Source organism: Vicia villosa, linkage group LG7 (genome assembly GCF_029867415.1).
Source record: "Vicia villosa cultivar HV-30 ecotype Madison, WI linkage group LG7, Vvil1.0, whole genome shotgun sequence".
Lineage (NCBI taxonomy): Eukaryota > Viridiplantae > Streptophyta > Magnoliopsida > Fabales > Fabaceae > Vicia > Vicia villosa.
Genome location: NC_081186.1, coordinates 49,865,102 through 49,880,958, shown reverse-complemented (window position 1 = coordinate 49,880,958; position 15,857 = coordinate 49,865,102). Strand labels below are relative to the sequence as shown.

The 15,857-nt window shown below is 36.2% G+C and overlaps 1 protein-coding gene across 1 annotated transcript; it reads right to left on the bottom strand.

Moving 5' to 3' along the window:
• Positions 1-2,403: 2,403 nt before the first annotated feature.
• LOC131617205 (transcription factor bHLH49-like) lies at positions 2,404-5,815 on the bottom strand. Its single transcript, XM_058888548.1, has 6 exons — positions 4,467-5,815; positions 3,945-4,175; positions 3,796-3,861; positions 3,622-3,690; positions 3,281-3,352; positions 2,404-3,184 (listed from the first exon to the last, which is right to left on the bottom strand). The coding sequence occupies exons 1-6, from the start codon at positions 5,226-5,228 to the stop codon at positions 2,948-2,950; spliced, it is 1,437 nt and encodes a 478-aa protein (XP_058744531.1). The 5' UTR covers positions 5,229-5,815; the 3' UTR covers positions 2,404-2,947.
• Between the last annotated feature and the right edge of the window lie 10,042 nt (positions 5,816-15,857).

Sequence of the window (15,857 nt, the reverse complement as noted above, 5' to 3'; positions counted from 1 at the left end):
TCAACTTCTCATCTTTATATTCTATGGTGAATCTTTTTGGATGTGTTACTTTACATAGTTTCGAAGATTTCTCTTTGATTTTTTGCACTTTTCTCATTTTTTCCAATGGCGTTGATGGTTTTTTGGTCTTTCATTTTCGTGTAGTATTTGTAGGGATTGAAATTTTTTAGGGTTTCTAAATAATATTTTCTTGAAAACTAGCATATGTGAGGTTTCAACCTGAGATTATGTTTAGGAACTCAAGATCCGTAGGGTTTGAGCATATCATTTGTTAAATGCTCTGAATTTGTAGAGTTTCAGCATATAACTTATTATAAACTTTTAATTTGTAGGGTTTTTCAATGGAACATTGTTATAATACACCTTTTTTCCTTAAATAGGTAACCATAGGTATTTTTTTGGTTTTCTCCTGGTGGATTCACCATCCCAAAAGAAATTAGGCATCTATGTACCAGTGTAAATAAAATGTATCTAGGTTTTGTCTGTCCATTTACTCAAGTCTTAAAGGTTTGTGGCGTCTTGATGCTCGAACCTTCTTCTGAAAACTCGAGGATTGAGCCATGATCTACTCAATATTAGGAGTAATCAGATTATTGAGATTAATAAATGAGAACCTAAAACTAATGATGACCATCGAGTCTTGAGTTTTCTAAAAAAAAAAAGAAAAATGAATGTTAATCCATCAAAATATAGCAATGGAGATTCAACAATTTGAATTGCAACTCGACATGCACCCCTAATGAAACAAAATACAAATTAATCAAACATGAAAATGGAAAGGGGGATCACAACACTCTATACAAGTAGATGATGGGATGCTTGAGATATCCTTACAATTGTAGACTTGATATATGTCATGGTGTAGGTATCGTAAACATATTTATGCATGAACTTAAATTGTCGCATAAGCAAGTTGTTAAAAGGATCTTGAAATATCTCTAAAGCACAATTAACTATGGTGTTCTTTTTCCATAATCTAAAGGCCAAAAGAGGTAAGTCGACTAGTTTTTATGATTCAAATTGATGTGGAGATAAATTGAAAAGATAAGTATAATAAAATATGTGTTCAAACTCTTCAACTCTCCAATTTCATGTTATTCTGCCTCCAATTTCATGTTATTACAAGAAGAAGACTGTTGTGGCATTATCATCTTGTAAGGCTAAATACATCACATCTTGCAATGTAACATGTCAAGATATCTAGTTGCAATGTTTATTTGAAAGAAAAATAAAGAAATGGAACTCATCATGGTCAAGAAATGAACAATCAACCATTCTAAAAATCCCGTAGTTCACGAGAGGAGCAATCACATAGAGACTTGGTTCTATTTTCTAGATATCAAGTAAGCAAGGGTAAAATCAAGTTGCAGATGTCTTAGCCAAATCACAAGAAAATGAGAAAGGTGTTTAATGTATTTAACTTACTATAAATTAGTTGGAGGGAATGTTGAAATATAATTCAAATAAGTGACTTATATGTATTACTTGCATTGTCAATTACAAGTTAGTTGATGTATTTGCCTCATTAGTGCTTGTAAATCAAATTCATGAAGTGTATAAGTAATTGCAATGTGATGATTAATGATAGGGTTAAATAAGTTTTTGGTCTCTATAAATATTACAGTTTTCATTTTAGTCCCTCCCTGTCTTTAGGCTAGGGGTGATCAAAACCAAACCAACCCAATAGAAAACCGCAAACCAAACCAAACCAAACCGAAACCGCAAAAAACCGCATTTGGTTCGGATTAGTTTGGGTCATCTTTTAACAAAACCGCACGGTTCGGTTCGGTTTGCGGTTTGTATTTTATAAACCGAACCAAACCGAATCAAACCGCATTATGTTACAACCTAACTTTTACTTAACTCACATCCAACCCAAACTTAAATCTATAATACCTTAACCTTATGATTAGGAACAATTTTCTCATCCTTACACACATGATTTTAGTCCCGATCTTCTCAAATCTCTAATAGCATTATCGCGCCTTCTTTGCCACATACATCTTCCCTCTTTTTCTATAATCTCTACTTTCTTATATTCTTTCTTTTTCACCTTCTCATTTTTATGCAAATATTCTTTATTTCAGTTTCGTTTTTATGACACATCTTCTTCTTTAATATCTCAACTTTTTTGTTTTTTCTTTTTCACCTTCCCTAATCTCTCGTCTCTTTTATTTTTTTTTCATTCTAATCATTTTTATATTGTTTTATACTATTATTTTATATTTATTACTTCACTTTTGTCTAATTTAATTTTTACAAATTAAATAGAAAGTTGTCGTCAAAATATGACGAGTTTTGTTGTTATTTGATAGTGTATGAATGTCAAAATACAAAGTTATGTTGTCATCTATATGTATATGTGTGGTTCAATAAAATATTTATAAAAAACCGAACCAACCGAACCGAACCAAACCGCATTAGTTTGGTTTGGTTTGGTTCGGATTTTTTTTAAAAGCCAACCGAACCAAACCAAACCGCACGATTTTTTCTCTTGCGGTTCGGATGATTTTTTTCGTCAAAACCGCCCAAACCGCACCGCGAGCACCCCTACTTTAGGCAACGGTTTTTACAAAAAAACTGTTGCCAAAACCAGCTAAACCTGTTGCCAAAATCCAGGAGGGACTAAAAATGAAGCAATAATACTTATAAGGACCAAAAACTTATTTATGATAACTGGAGTGTATAATTGAAGTTCATTCTCTCACACTTCATGCAGCTATATTACAAATTGTATCAAATATGTACATCATTAGTTTATAAAACAATCAAATAAACCTAGTAGAAAGAAAATACTAACTTCGGTGAAACTTTCAAATAACTACTATTTAGTAACATCACTGTCCATTGACTCCAACCATCATTTCTAATTACTACTAGCATATGATGTAGAAACTAAACTATAAGTGTAAAACTGAAATTAATAAAGGATGGTGTTGAGGTAATTTCAGTGCTTGGCTTCTTGCAATGGATTAACCTGATCTGGCTCTTTAAATTCTTCAGTCAGGGGTGTGAATTGTGGTTCCACGCTCCGCCCAAGTATATCGGATGGATTAGCCATGTTAGGTGGAGACGAACGAATCAGTCCTGGTTGAGATGGATGTAATAATGGAGGAAAAGTCATTGGCATTTCTGTTAGAAACCCCGGTGCAGATGACGACGGAACATGTCGATGTTGAAGAATCTGAGAAAATATTCAATTGTATAAAAGGTCAGTCAGGGACATATAGATAAAAGTAAGCTTTTAACTCTCCGCTATGGAAATCAACTAAAACCGTACGTCTTTAGGAAGCAGCCGTTCCATATCGAAATCCACGTGTGAATTCACTGTTGCGAGTTTCATTGATAAAAACTGCCAAGAGGAAGAAAAAGGTGTCAACTTCAACCAGGAAACACAATATTATAACCGTCAAAGATGCTAAAAAGAAATTCTACAGGAACATATGCTGATATCGTCAATGATGTCAAATAGCAGCAATAGCGGTGCTAGAGCGTAACAGAGTTAGAAAAAATAGCTAATGTTCTGTGATACGCTATTTAGTACTAAGTGTTCTAAAATAGAGCCATAGCAGCACTTAGCATTGTAGCGCAGATGGATATGAAATATGATTTTATCCATACCTCAACTTGTTGCTGAAGAGACTGTACATAGTTTATGATTTCATCTAGCATCAATGCCTTGCCAGTGATCTGTAGACAGAAATAACTGAGATATATCAAAATAAAACAATACTCGAAATCCTCGTATGAATATATAAGGTAGTGAGACCTTCCGGTCTCAAATCTATAATGTACCTTGCTACATCCAGGTACAAGATCTTGAAGAAACTTCATCCTTTCACTGATCTTTTCTCTCCTCACCTGCAGTTGAAATCCAAATAATTTGAAATCATGCATCATAACAATTTTTTTCTCATCGCATAAAACTTTTTATAGCATCTTACTCTCTCTGCAAGGCTATGACTGTTTGTCGCTTGACCGCGGCGAGCCCTAACATGTACGTATCCCTCGTTAGGCAGATAAGAAGCTTGAGACCCCTGTTTAGCATTCTTCCCGGAATCCTTGGTTGTTGAAGTTGGCTGCTTCTCTCCCTTCTGCCGTCGACTCTTACAGTTGTCCTTTGCAGTTTCCCTAGGCAGCTCAATAGTTCCGGTGGCTTTGTCGCACTCACCATCCTAACACAAAATAAATAAAATAAAACAAACTCACGTGGACAAAAGGAAAATAGTATCGGCCACAGTTATCAATATCTTCCGATACATGCACGTTGTTTCTATACAATACTAAACCCAATTGTTACGAATCTCTAGTGTATCTATTTAGGATTAGGATACTAATCTCATTTTGATGAACTCCGCTTCATTAATCACGATTTAATAACATCTTTTTTATCGGTAATGCATCTTTTATTCCTTCTATTCATATTAACATATCGTGTACACTAAGAAAAACTCAAAAAAACATACCTGCCTACTTGTTTTCCTTTTCTTTCGGTTTAGACCTTTAATAGAAGGTTCTCCACTTGTACAATCCAACATTTGGGAACCAACATGGCTACCAATGGCAACCCCATCATCACCCTCACCGCTAGACTCGACTCTATCAGCTTCATTACAAGACCCTCCAAGTGCTTGTTTCCCTTCATCCAGAGACATTACAGGACAATCACTTCTTCCATCATTTTCAAGACTTCCATCACATCTAGGATGCTCAACAGATCGAGGCACGTGTAGAGCCATATATTGAGGAATCCTACACGAGTTAACCGTATCTCCAAAACCCCCGGCACTTAAGCACGACATTCGTGCAGCATCAATAAACTCAGAATCAGTTGGAAACTGAGACAAATTTTGAGGAAACATCTCAGGTCCATTTGGTAAAACACCAACCTTATTCATCATAGAACCAGCAAGGTTCCATCCAAATCCTAGTGTTCTACCATCATCAATATCACAACCATCTCTTGCAAAACTTAACCCATCTTTTCCATTTCCATTACTGTGGCCATTAACATCACAAAAAGCAAAGCTTTCAGAATTGGAAGCAAGGTCCAAAAAGTTAGGACCAAATGAATCCACCATTGAGTTAGAACATGAAGGAGAACAACCCATCATAGAATTTTCCATAGAAACCAAACCCATCATAGAATTTACAAGATTGCCACTCACAAACCTCCAATCCAAAGGACCCTTTTGTCCATCTACCTCAAACTCTTCTCTCTCACTCATTTCCTAAACATGTACTATATACCAAAACCAAAGTATCCACTATTCAACCACAAGCTAAGAAATCAAAATCTCAAAACCAAACTGAACAAACGAGAAATACCCAACTCATGAAAAGTTGCACAAACACCAAAAAATTGAATTTTTATACATTTATTTCAAGTTTCCAAACAATGTAGTACTAGATGTCATGTCACACGAGTTTTGCAGCAGAGAGAGAAGAAGAAGAAGGTAAAAAAGGTAATTAAAATTGATGGGTGGAGAGAAAAAAAAATGCGGTCAATGATGAAAAGAGAGCATTGAATTTGAATTGAGTATCATAAATAAATGGCTCCAATTTCAAAACTTAGGTCAGAATGTGCAGAAGGGGGAATAGTTAAGAGAAAAGGAAAAAAGAAGCAAAAGTGAGAAGAGAGAGATAGTACCTATTTGTGATTTGAAGCTACTTTTGGCACACTATTTTAAGGTTTTTAAAATGAAAACGTTGTTGATTTTGGGAACTCTCTTTCTGTTTTTCTTGCAATGGAACCTGCTATTTACTGCCACAAGAGAGAGGGAGAGAGAGCACACAAGGCTGCATTTATACTTACCTTGTGTAAATGCTAAGAAGTAGATGGGTAGAATGAATTTGATAATTTACTCTAAACTAATTTAACTAACTAATTTTAGATATCAATTTCACACTAATGTTTAATGAGAAAATGGATTGTTTACTTTTAATTGGCAAAAATAAAGCTTCAAGTGCAATTTTGGAGAAAAATGTGTCTTGCATGCTGGCAATTTTGGGGATAGAAGTGATCGTGCTAAGTGTCAAATTTTGGGTTTGGCGCGGTTATGGCAGTTTGATGTGTATAAGTGGGAGCGTTCTTAACGAGCTTTGACGGGGTTAAGCAAGGTTTGGGATTTTGAAAGTGTATAAATAGAGAGATCAAATCAGATTTTTTTTAGGGGCGACACAATTTTGAGAGAAGGGTTTCACTATTTCTAGTGTGTTTAAATTATAGAGAGAACTATTGAGATATTATTGGGATTTGTTGAGATATTATTGGGATTGATATTATTAATATAATATCAAATATAATCCAAGTTATGTAAGCCTAAGCTCAATCAGGGTTGTATATAAATAGTTATCATTATTTGTACAATTCAATAATATAATCCTTATTTTCTTTATTCTCTCTATTCTCTCCTTGTTGTCTTGAAAGTTGAAGTATTTGTGTTTTGCTGCATTTTTAATGAATGTTTAGTTTTAGCCAAAATATGCCAAAGGGGAGATTGTTAGTGCTTTTATTGGCTGATTGGCATCTATGTTTGGCTAAAACATAATAGCAGTAAAACATAATACAAGTGTAATCTTGCAAATATAAAAAGAACAAAATAGGTACATGCAAGATGTTATATGGAATTTCATGACATCAACTCATGACATCGCGCCTGTAGAACTGGAAGGAAGATTCAGTTTGTTACTCAACATATACAGGATATTCGTAGAATATTTTGTAATCCTATGTGGCGCAAATTTAAAGGTCAAAAGAATATTGAAGAATCAGATCAGAATATTGAAGATTCCGGAAGAATCAGATCAAAAGATTGAAGATTCAGCAGTTTCTAATTTAGGAGATAAATTAGGAAACTCATGATTAAAAAGACCTTGATTGTAGCAGAAGATTTCTGCAGATTTGTAACAACAAGGAATGCTGCGATTTGTAAGCCCAAGTCCAACTGGGATCAGGTTATAAATAGAAACCTTTGTAACCTAGTTTTAGAGAGCTAGCCGAGTATTTGCAAGATGTAGTTTTTAGGGTTAGTCGTGTAGGTGAACCACCTGGATTGTGGGATGGTCACTGATATGTGATTCTCGAAGCTGTTAAGCAAGAGAAGTTTAGTGTGAATCTCGAAGCCTGTAGGTAAAAGATGTTGTGTTCTTGGAGGAAGCTGTTAAGCAACTTCAGGTTATGTTTGTTTGTGTATTTAGAATGTTGGTAATTAGGTCGTCGATGCAGTGACTAAGTTGTTGACTGCTAGACATCATTGCTATGATTGGGAGTGGAATGGAGATATTCCATATTTAGGGAGAACCTAGGTAGAAGGGTCATTGGGTAGTGATTAAGTGATGAGTTGTAAACTGGGAGTTTAGCTCTGAATTGATACTGCTAATAGTGAACTTCATCCCTGGCTTGGTAGCCCTAGAGTAGGTTGGTTGAACCGAACTGGGTGAACAATTCTTTGAGTTATTTATCTTCTGCATTATGTTGTTTGTTCAGTCATGGATGTTATGACATCATATATAACATCAGGTTCAGAAGTGTTAGCTGTTCCTTTACTGAACCATATAAACCTTACAATCTGGTTATGTTTACTGAACATATGTGATCCCAGGTCTCATTGACTCCTTCTTAGGGGTAATTAAAAGTTGGGGGATCTTTCTGTTCTGCCTCTGCTACATTAATAACAGATCAGATATCTTGACATCGTGAATGACATCCGAGTCTGTCATACTAGAATTTCATGAACAAAAAAGATCAACTACAAGAAGCTTTGCAACATCAGAAGATCACGCACGTAGAAGATCATAAGTTCTGAAGATACAACGCAGAAACTAAACAATTGAAGACAGAAGATCAAGTCATCACAAGCAACATCATCGTCTACAGATGTCATACCCCAATTTTTGACCCTAAGATCATACCTCATTTGCATAACAATCATCAATCAAGAAGTTTCAACTTAAAACTATGCTTGTGATGTTGTGCTCAATTCATCTGCAAGGGAATCATCGAGCACCCATGTTTTAGTTTGTATATATTGTTTTACTAACCAAAATACCAAAAATATTGCCTTGTGCTTTTGTATGTTTGTGTTTTGTAGGTACCAAGTCAAAGTATCCTTCAAAAAAGGCATTTTTCAACAATTTCACTGTGCAAATCGATTTGCATAAGGTGTAAATCGATTTACACAACTATTTCAGCACCAGATTTGCTTCTGCCATCAGTGCAAATCGATTTGCATAAAGTGTAGATTTGCATAAAGTGTAAATCGATTGCACCAGTGCGAATTTGGAAAAATGAAGGCAAATTTCAGCTTTTGAAAGTGTTGACATCATTTGCAAGCATGGGAAGCATGACTTAGCTCTTGTATTTGATTACCTACATCATTTGATCATAAACCCTCATGTGATTGCATCAAGACCATTGGATCTCTTTTTGGCTCCAAATCCACCTCCCAAGCCTAATTCTATTTTCCAATCCTAACTCCAAGCCACAAAATTTCCCAAGCCTAAGTGCTATAAATTGAGGCATTTCCCTCCTCATTTTTCAAGCTTTGATAGCCAAGAAAACTCTTGCTCTTTCTCTCCTCACCTCTTCCAAACCCCTCACTCAAAGCTCTTTTCTTCTTCCATAAAATTAGTGAGTCACATCTTGAACCTCACTAATCTAGAGCTAAACCTCGACCTAAACACTATTTTCTTCATCAATTGTGAGAGATCAAGGCTTGTGGTTGTGTATTCTTAAAGAAGATTCAAAGTTTGTTGAAGATTTGGTAAAATTCTAGATCCTTTCCATAATTCAAGATGTGATCCATTGTTGTTTATGTTTGATGCACCTTTGGTGCTACATTGATGAGTTTTGCTTGCTTACTTGATACATTTTCGTGCACAAATTGATCCAAGATCACAAGGTGTTTGGTTTTATGTTTAAACAAGTTTTCTTCTCTTTATTTGCTGTTTTTTTGAAAAACTGTGTTGTGCAAATCGATTTACATCTGGTGCAAATCGATTTACATAACTGAAAAACTGCGCAGATTTGAAAACAGAGTTATGTAAATCGATTTACACTCTGTGCAAATCGATTTACATCTGAGCAGAATGTGTTTTTTTCTTTTTTTTTAACTTGTTTTTGGTTCTAACCCATCTTCTACTCCATTCTTTTGATATTTTCTTTGAATCACAAGTTAGAGGCCTAATTTTTCTCTAATTTCAATGGACTTAGGGCGTCGATAGGATGAGAATCCAAATCCGCAAAGTTAAGTGATTGAAATTATGGATGAAAGGAGCCTTTGAATGTGGTTCCATCTTTTGTTTCTCTTTATTTTGATCGATGAAAGTCTTAATACCTTGAGAATTCTTATGGATTCTTGGTAAAGACTAGATCACTCACCATTTTTCTTTTCGTGCGGTATTGCTTTCGGAGAGTGATCTACATATCGCTTCTCTCGCATGCATTAGCACATAAAGTTTTGACCGCCTCGTTGTAGGGTGATTTCTACATAAATCACTTGGCGATCTGCTTAACATAGCGCAATATTTCGTGTCCCGAATAAAAAAAGATCAAATATGGAAGAGAATTGTATGCGGTTGATTTAAGACTTATGGAAATTTATCGTGTAGTTGTTATGATTTTATCAAGCTTTTGATAAAGTTCCATTGAATTTAAATCCGAGAACATCCTTCACTCACCATCGATCTTTCTTACTAACTTTGATAACATACTTGACAAGTTTCAAGATGGTTATCTTTAACATCTAACAATTGACTTTAATTTCCGCAATTTATTATATTGCTCTTTATATTTTGCTTTATGCTTTATCATTTCATCATATTTACATTCCGCTATTTTCTCTTTGTCCATTTGGACACTATGTTTATGTTTCCGCTATTTTCTCTTTGTCCACTTGGACCATACTTTACTTTTATGCTAAAACACTAATAAATAACAAAAATCTAAAAAACATTTAAGGCTCTCTTTCGGACTATTGGTTACTATCCCGAGCATTTTGGAGATTCGGACTTATGGACCTAGTACCTCTGGACCCTTATTCTATTGTTACTCTGCTGTTATTCTGTCTGTCTGGCATTGGATTGTTGTCTTTTTGTATGTGCAGGTATTTCCTTGAAAGCCCTTGATGGTTAATTCCAAGGCATTGATATAAGGATTTTACCCGAAAACAGCCGTTACTCTGCCCGATTTTCGTCAGAATTTTAATGTGCTTAATGCAAAGTGGTGCTAAGATAATAAGTTCATTTGGATCCCCAAGTGATAATGTGTTAGTATTAATAGTCCAAAGGATGGGAAATCTACCTTGACTCGTAATGTCAAGTGTTGGCTTCTTATTTCGGTTAGACCGTTCTTTTCCTTAGCTTTTATTTTACGCAATAGGATAGCCTCTTCATCTCCTCCCCTTCTTTAATTTTCAAAATCTTCTCCCTTTTTCAAAAAACTTCTTATGTTTGTAAAACCTTTTTAAAAACCTTTCTTCAAAAATATCTTTTGCCCTTAGTGGCCCTTTTCCTTCAAAAAGTTTAGACACGACTAATTGTCGAAACGAGTGGTTATACCCCACGATTTTGAAATTGATTGATATAATGAGATCTTTTCCGCATGAGAGAGCTAGTGGCATACTCGTTGATTTTATCCGAGTTGGAGCCCTTCTTTCATTTGCGAAGCAAAGAACTCGTTTGTTCTCATGCTCAAGATCAATGGCTGAGTATTTCTCTCCGACGACAATAAAGTGTTTATTCGTTTTAAAACGTTTTTCCCTTTTAAGCGGAACTACATTAGCTCTGACTTCTCCATTGCACCGGGGAGGTATGTAGGCACAAATCTTAATGCTTTGCCGAGCTTATTTTTTTAAAAATAAAACAAACCCTTTTTTAGCACACACGACACAGATTTTCAAAAAGGTTCCTGTGGAGTACCACAGATATGAGGGGTGCTTAAAACCTTCCCCTTGTATAAGCAACACCCGTACCTAAGATCTCTTCTTTTTGTTTTAAAAACAAACTTTGGGTTTTCTTCGTTCTTTTCCCTTTTCCTTTGGAAATAATAAAGCGCGGTGGCGACTTTCACTGAAATATTGAGTCGAGTCAATTCCATGACTTTGATCTCAGATTTTCCCCACTACAGAAAAATGGCGACTTCACTGGGGATCCAGTTTTAAGTGTGTTAAGCCAATTTTTGTTTATCTGTGTGTTTTATTTGTATATATTGTTGCGTGCTTTGTTTGTTTATTTTCTTTTTTCTTTCTGGTGCTCGATGGTTCCTCTGTGATGAGATAAAGTTTTAACCCGAACTTTGGTGAGTAACTTGAGATAGGAGGTGGTAAGACCAATAGTCGCATGTCAGGAGCAATCCTTACCATGAGCGTCATATGGTGGAACCCCAATCAGTGGAGGCCTCATGGAAGGTGGTAGATGTTGTTAAGAACCATCGTAAGAACGCTATTACTTTCAATGGTGAGTGTCCGTAGAAGCTGAATGGCCTAGAACCCTTTTAACCCATCTAAGCCTTTTTAGGATGTAGCGCAGAAACAAGGTCAAGTACCAATTTGAGCTTGTTGTCATGCGATGCTATGCTCAGACGAGGTCTTTTTAGGCATATTATTGGCGCCCATGAGCAATTGTGTGTGCCGGTAATATCCGATAGAAGATTGAAAACTCTGGGAACCTTTGTAGAACCCGATCGGCAGGTACAAAATTCCCTAGAACACACCTTGTGGGATGGGTAGACCCATGGCTCCATGATCGTGACGTCGAACCTTTGAACTTGGATTGTGTGATCTTATGTGACCTAGCGTGCTCTTGGTTGTGGTTGATGCATAAACCATGCATTCATGCATCCATGAAAACTCTTTTTCTTTTGATTTTCAAGGAACTTAGAGGTCTTTCCTTGTAAACATCATAAGTTTCATCAAACTCAATGGATCTTAGGTGTTGATGGGGTGAAAACTCTAATCCACCAAAATGGATGATTGATTTTGATGATAACTTAATCGAAGCTTTAGTCCAATGTTTGAGTGTCTACAATTTACTATCTTAAGTTCCTTGAAACTCAAATAATAATAAAAAAACAAATCATCTGCATTTCATGCATCATTCCGCATTATGGTCTTGCTTCCGAGAGTATTCCCGAGGTTTTATTCAGTGTTCTTCATACAGAAGTGAAAGAATCAAGCTGTCTCACCTATATAATACTCGAGCCAACTGCAAGAAGAAGATGGAAGGTCTTGAACAAGAGAATTGTGAGCTACGTAAAGAGGTTGTTACTTTGAGATCTAGTGTGGAGCGTCTCACTGCTCTAATTGAGACATTGATGACTACTCAGAATCAAAATCAGAATCAGGTTCCTCCTCCCAAAGCCCAAGCTCAGGGTCAGACCACTGTGATTTCTGAAATTGCTGCTACAACGATTCCTGCTGTTCCTGCTGCTGCTACTTAGCAACGTATGCCTAGTGGATATCCCTGGGGTATGCCTGAAGGTTATCTGTCTGTTCCTGAGATGACTCGTCCGTTGACTCCTATCATGGTCACTACACCTCCTTTTGTTCATACTAATCCTTTTGTTCCTGAGCCCATTTATCATAATGATGCACCGAGTGAGAGTGTTGGCATCTACTATAGAATGGATGGTTTTCAAGATCAGTTTGAAGAATTGCAGAAAGAGATGAAAGCTCTTCGTGGGAAGGAATTGTTTGGGAAGAATGTGCATGATCTTTGTCTTGTTCCCAATGTGAAAGTACCTGCTAAGTTCAAGTTACCAGAATTTGAGAAGTATAAGGGAAACTCCTGCCCTCAGGCACATCTGGTGATGTATGTAAGGAAGATGTCCACTCACACTGATGATCAACGTCTGTTGATTCACTATTTCCAAGACAGTTTGACTGGAGCTGCTTCTAAGTGGTATATGGGCCTTGATAGCACCCATATTCGCACTTTTAATGATTTAGCTGAGGCGTTTGTGAAGCAATACAAATATAATGTGGACATGGCTCCTGATAGAGATCAATTGCGAGCTATGATGCAAAAAGAAAGGGAATCCTTCAAGGAATATGCTCAGAGATGGCGTGAGGTTGCCGCCCAAGTGATTCCTCCGATGGAAGAAAAAGAGATGACTAAGATTTTCTTGAAGACTCTTGGTCCATTTTATTATGAGAAGATGATTGCGAGTGCTCCTGTAGGCTTCACCGAAATGGTGGGAATGGGTGTCAGACTTGAAGAAGCTGTAAGAGAAGGACGTCTGGTTCAGAATGACAGTGTATCTAGCATTGTGAAGAAGTATGGTTCATCTTTTCAAAAGAAGAATGAATCTGATGCTAATGCTGTTTCTCACGGAAGGAATAGTCGATCCAAGGGAAAAGCTAGTCATCAACCTCAGCAAGTGGCGTCAGTGACTCCCATTGTGAATTTAGCTCATGTGGCTCCGGCTAGTAAACAGCCAGCAAGACGAAAGCCTAATTTTGATCCTATCCCCATGACATATACAGAATTGTTCCCTACTCTAATTCACAAGAACTTGGTCCAAACAAGGTCACCACATCCGATTCCAGAGAAGATTCCATGGTGGTACAATGCCAATGATACTTGCGCTTTTCATCAGGATGCCCCTGGACACAGTTTAGAAGATTGTTGGGCACTAAAAGTTGAAGTTCAAAGATTGACTTGTGCTGGTATTTTGTCTTTCCGAGACATTGGCCCTAATGTTCGAAACAATCCCTTGCCAAAGCATGAATGAAGATCTATTAGTGGCAGCCCTGAAGTTTGAAAGATGTTTCCTTCAGCACAAATCCAGATGAAGAGAGTCTTCTCAGTTTTTAGTATTCTTATTGATTTCCATTTGTAATATTTCTTGTTTTTCAATGCATTGTTTGCATGTAGAAACTTGTTTATTTTTTAATGTTAATACTAATGCAATGATAATGTTTGTCTTAAAGTAATTCATTCGTTTCACTCATGTTTATTTGTTTTTATGCATTATGATACCAATTGCTTTTGCCAAACTCTTGCTTATGCAAAGATTGGAGGGAGAATGATGATCTGAAAACGCAAAAGTTTCTGGTTGTATGCTTTTGAATAAAACCCTGCTGATGATGTACAGGCATTGTTTCAAATTCCCAAACACTGGAGATATAAGGAAGATAATCCCTTGTTAACCCCTTTGAGCCTTGAAGTGGGAGTTTCTTCTCTAAACGAAGAACCCTAATTTTTAACCTGGGGCAGGGTAGTGTTCAGTTGATTTGACCAAGTGTTCAGATTTCCAAAAGGATTGTGCATCCAAGGGTCGAATACGTCATATCCACATCAAAGGATGGATCATGGGAAACCACAATGGTTATTCCCCGCGCATCAAACGGCTGGAAAATGTGAAACCACAATGGTTATCTTCCATCCGCCAAGAAATGAGGCAGTCATAACCCTCCCAACAAGTCAAGACAAAATCAATGTCACACAATTTGTTCAAATCAAAATAATGAAAAAAAGAAGAAGAAAAGAAGAAGAAAAAAGGCTCGCTAAGTCAGAAACTTGAAAATAAATGACTTAGGCAAAAGTTAGAGCATCCCGCTGGACGATGTAACACCCCTTTTATACCCCAAAATAAATAAGCATATAATCAGAGAATAAGCATGCATATAACAAAAGGGTGTCACATCGATGTTTTCAAAAACTAAAAAAAACGACAGCATTTACTTACAATATTTGATACACCTGGTCATTTCAAATAATACTTCTCAATTAATCATATTTTATCCAGCATATGCATTCACAGCGGAAACTACTAAATACTCATGTATTTCATAAAATGATCCATGTCCCATACCATGATCAAGTCTCAATAGTCATATCAACATAAATTAAAACATAATTCAGAATATTTGACTTAAGAGCCTATCAAACAACAAGTAGTAACATGACAGGTTCTCAAATCAAACGTAATACATAACCGAATAGAAACATGAGTTCAATAACTAGTCTACCCAGTGTTACATGACCAGAGCATCGACTCACTACCTAATCTCCAAATAACTCGGAAGAAACTCCGACTAAGATCACACGCGAGCTACTAACTCCAGAACCTGCATGTCGCCAAACGAGGGCAACATTAAAACAGAAGGGTGAGAATACAAACCATTATGAAGAAAGTATAACGGAATACAATGGTTAAATCAACACTTCAAATAACTAATCATACTATGTATAACCATGTAGATAATAGTAATCAACCCATATTTCACATGTTATCGAGTATACAACAAGCTTGAATAGTATAATATTTCAATTCTACTATTATATTCTCAATTAAGTACACAATCATAGTTATCACATATTCACACATTTTATCAAATATATATTCAAACTTCACTCGTTTCAATTATCAACTCATACACATATCACAACTACATCAACTTCACATACTCAATTATCGCATAATTTTAATGTGACTCAATGCAAGATATGTGACGCTATGCATGTGGTACCGAATTGTGAACCCAAAGTTTCACCGCTTTCCGATTCAATATCTAGAATCCAAGCCACGCTTCCGATCCGGACAAGACCAAAGCCCACCAAACGTAAACATATAGTTTACCGCTTCCGATTCACTTTAGAATCTAAGCCTCGCTTATGTTTCAAAGCAAACCACCTTTGTTCCAAGGCATCCATGATATGAATGTATGTACATTATCACAAATATATGCAATTAAGATCATCTCTACCATCTTAACTTTCCGCATATCACAATAATTCAACTCTATGAATTATCCACCAATTGTACACAACATTCGCAACACACACATCATTAACATATAAGAGGCCAATTAATCAATTACGATTCACAAAATTCAAACAATGTTATTCCCATT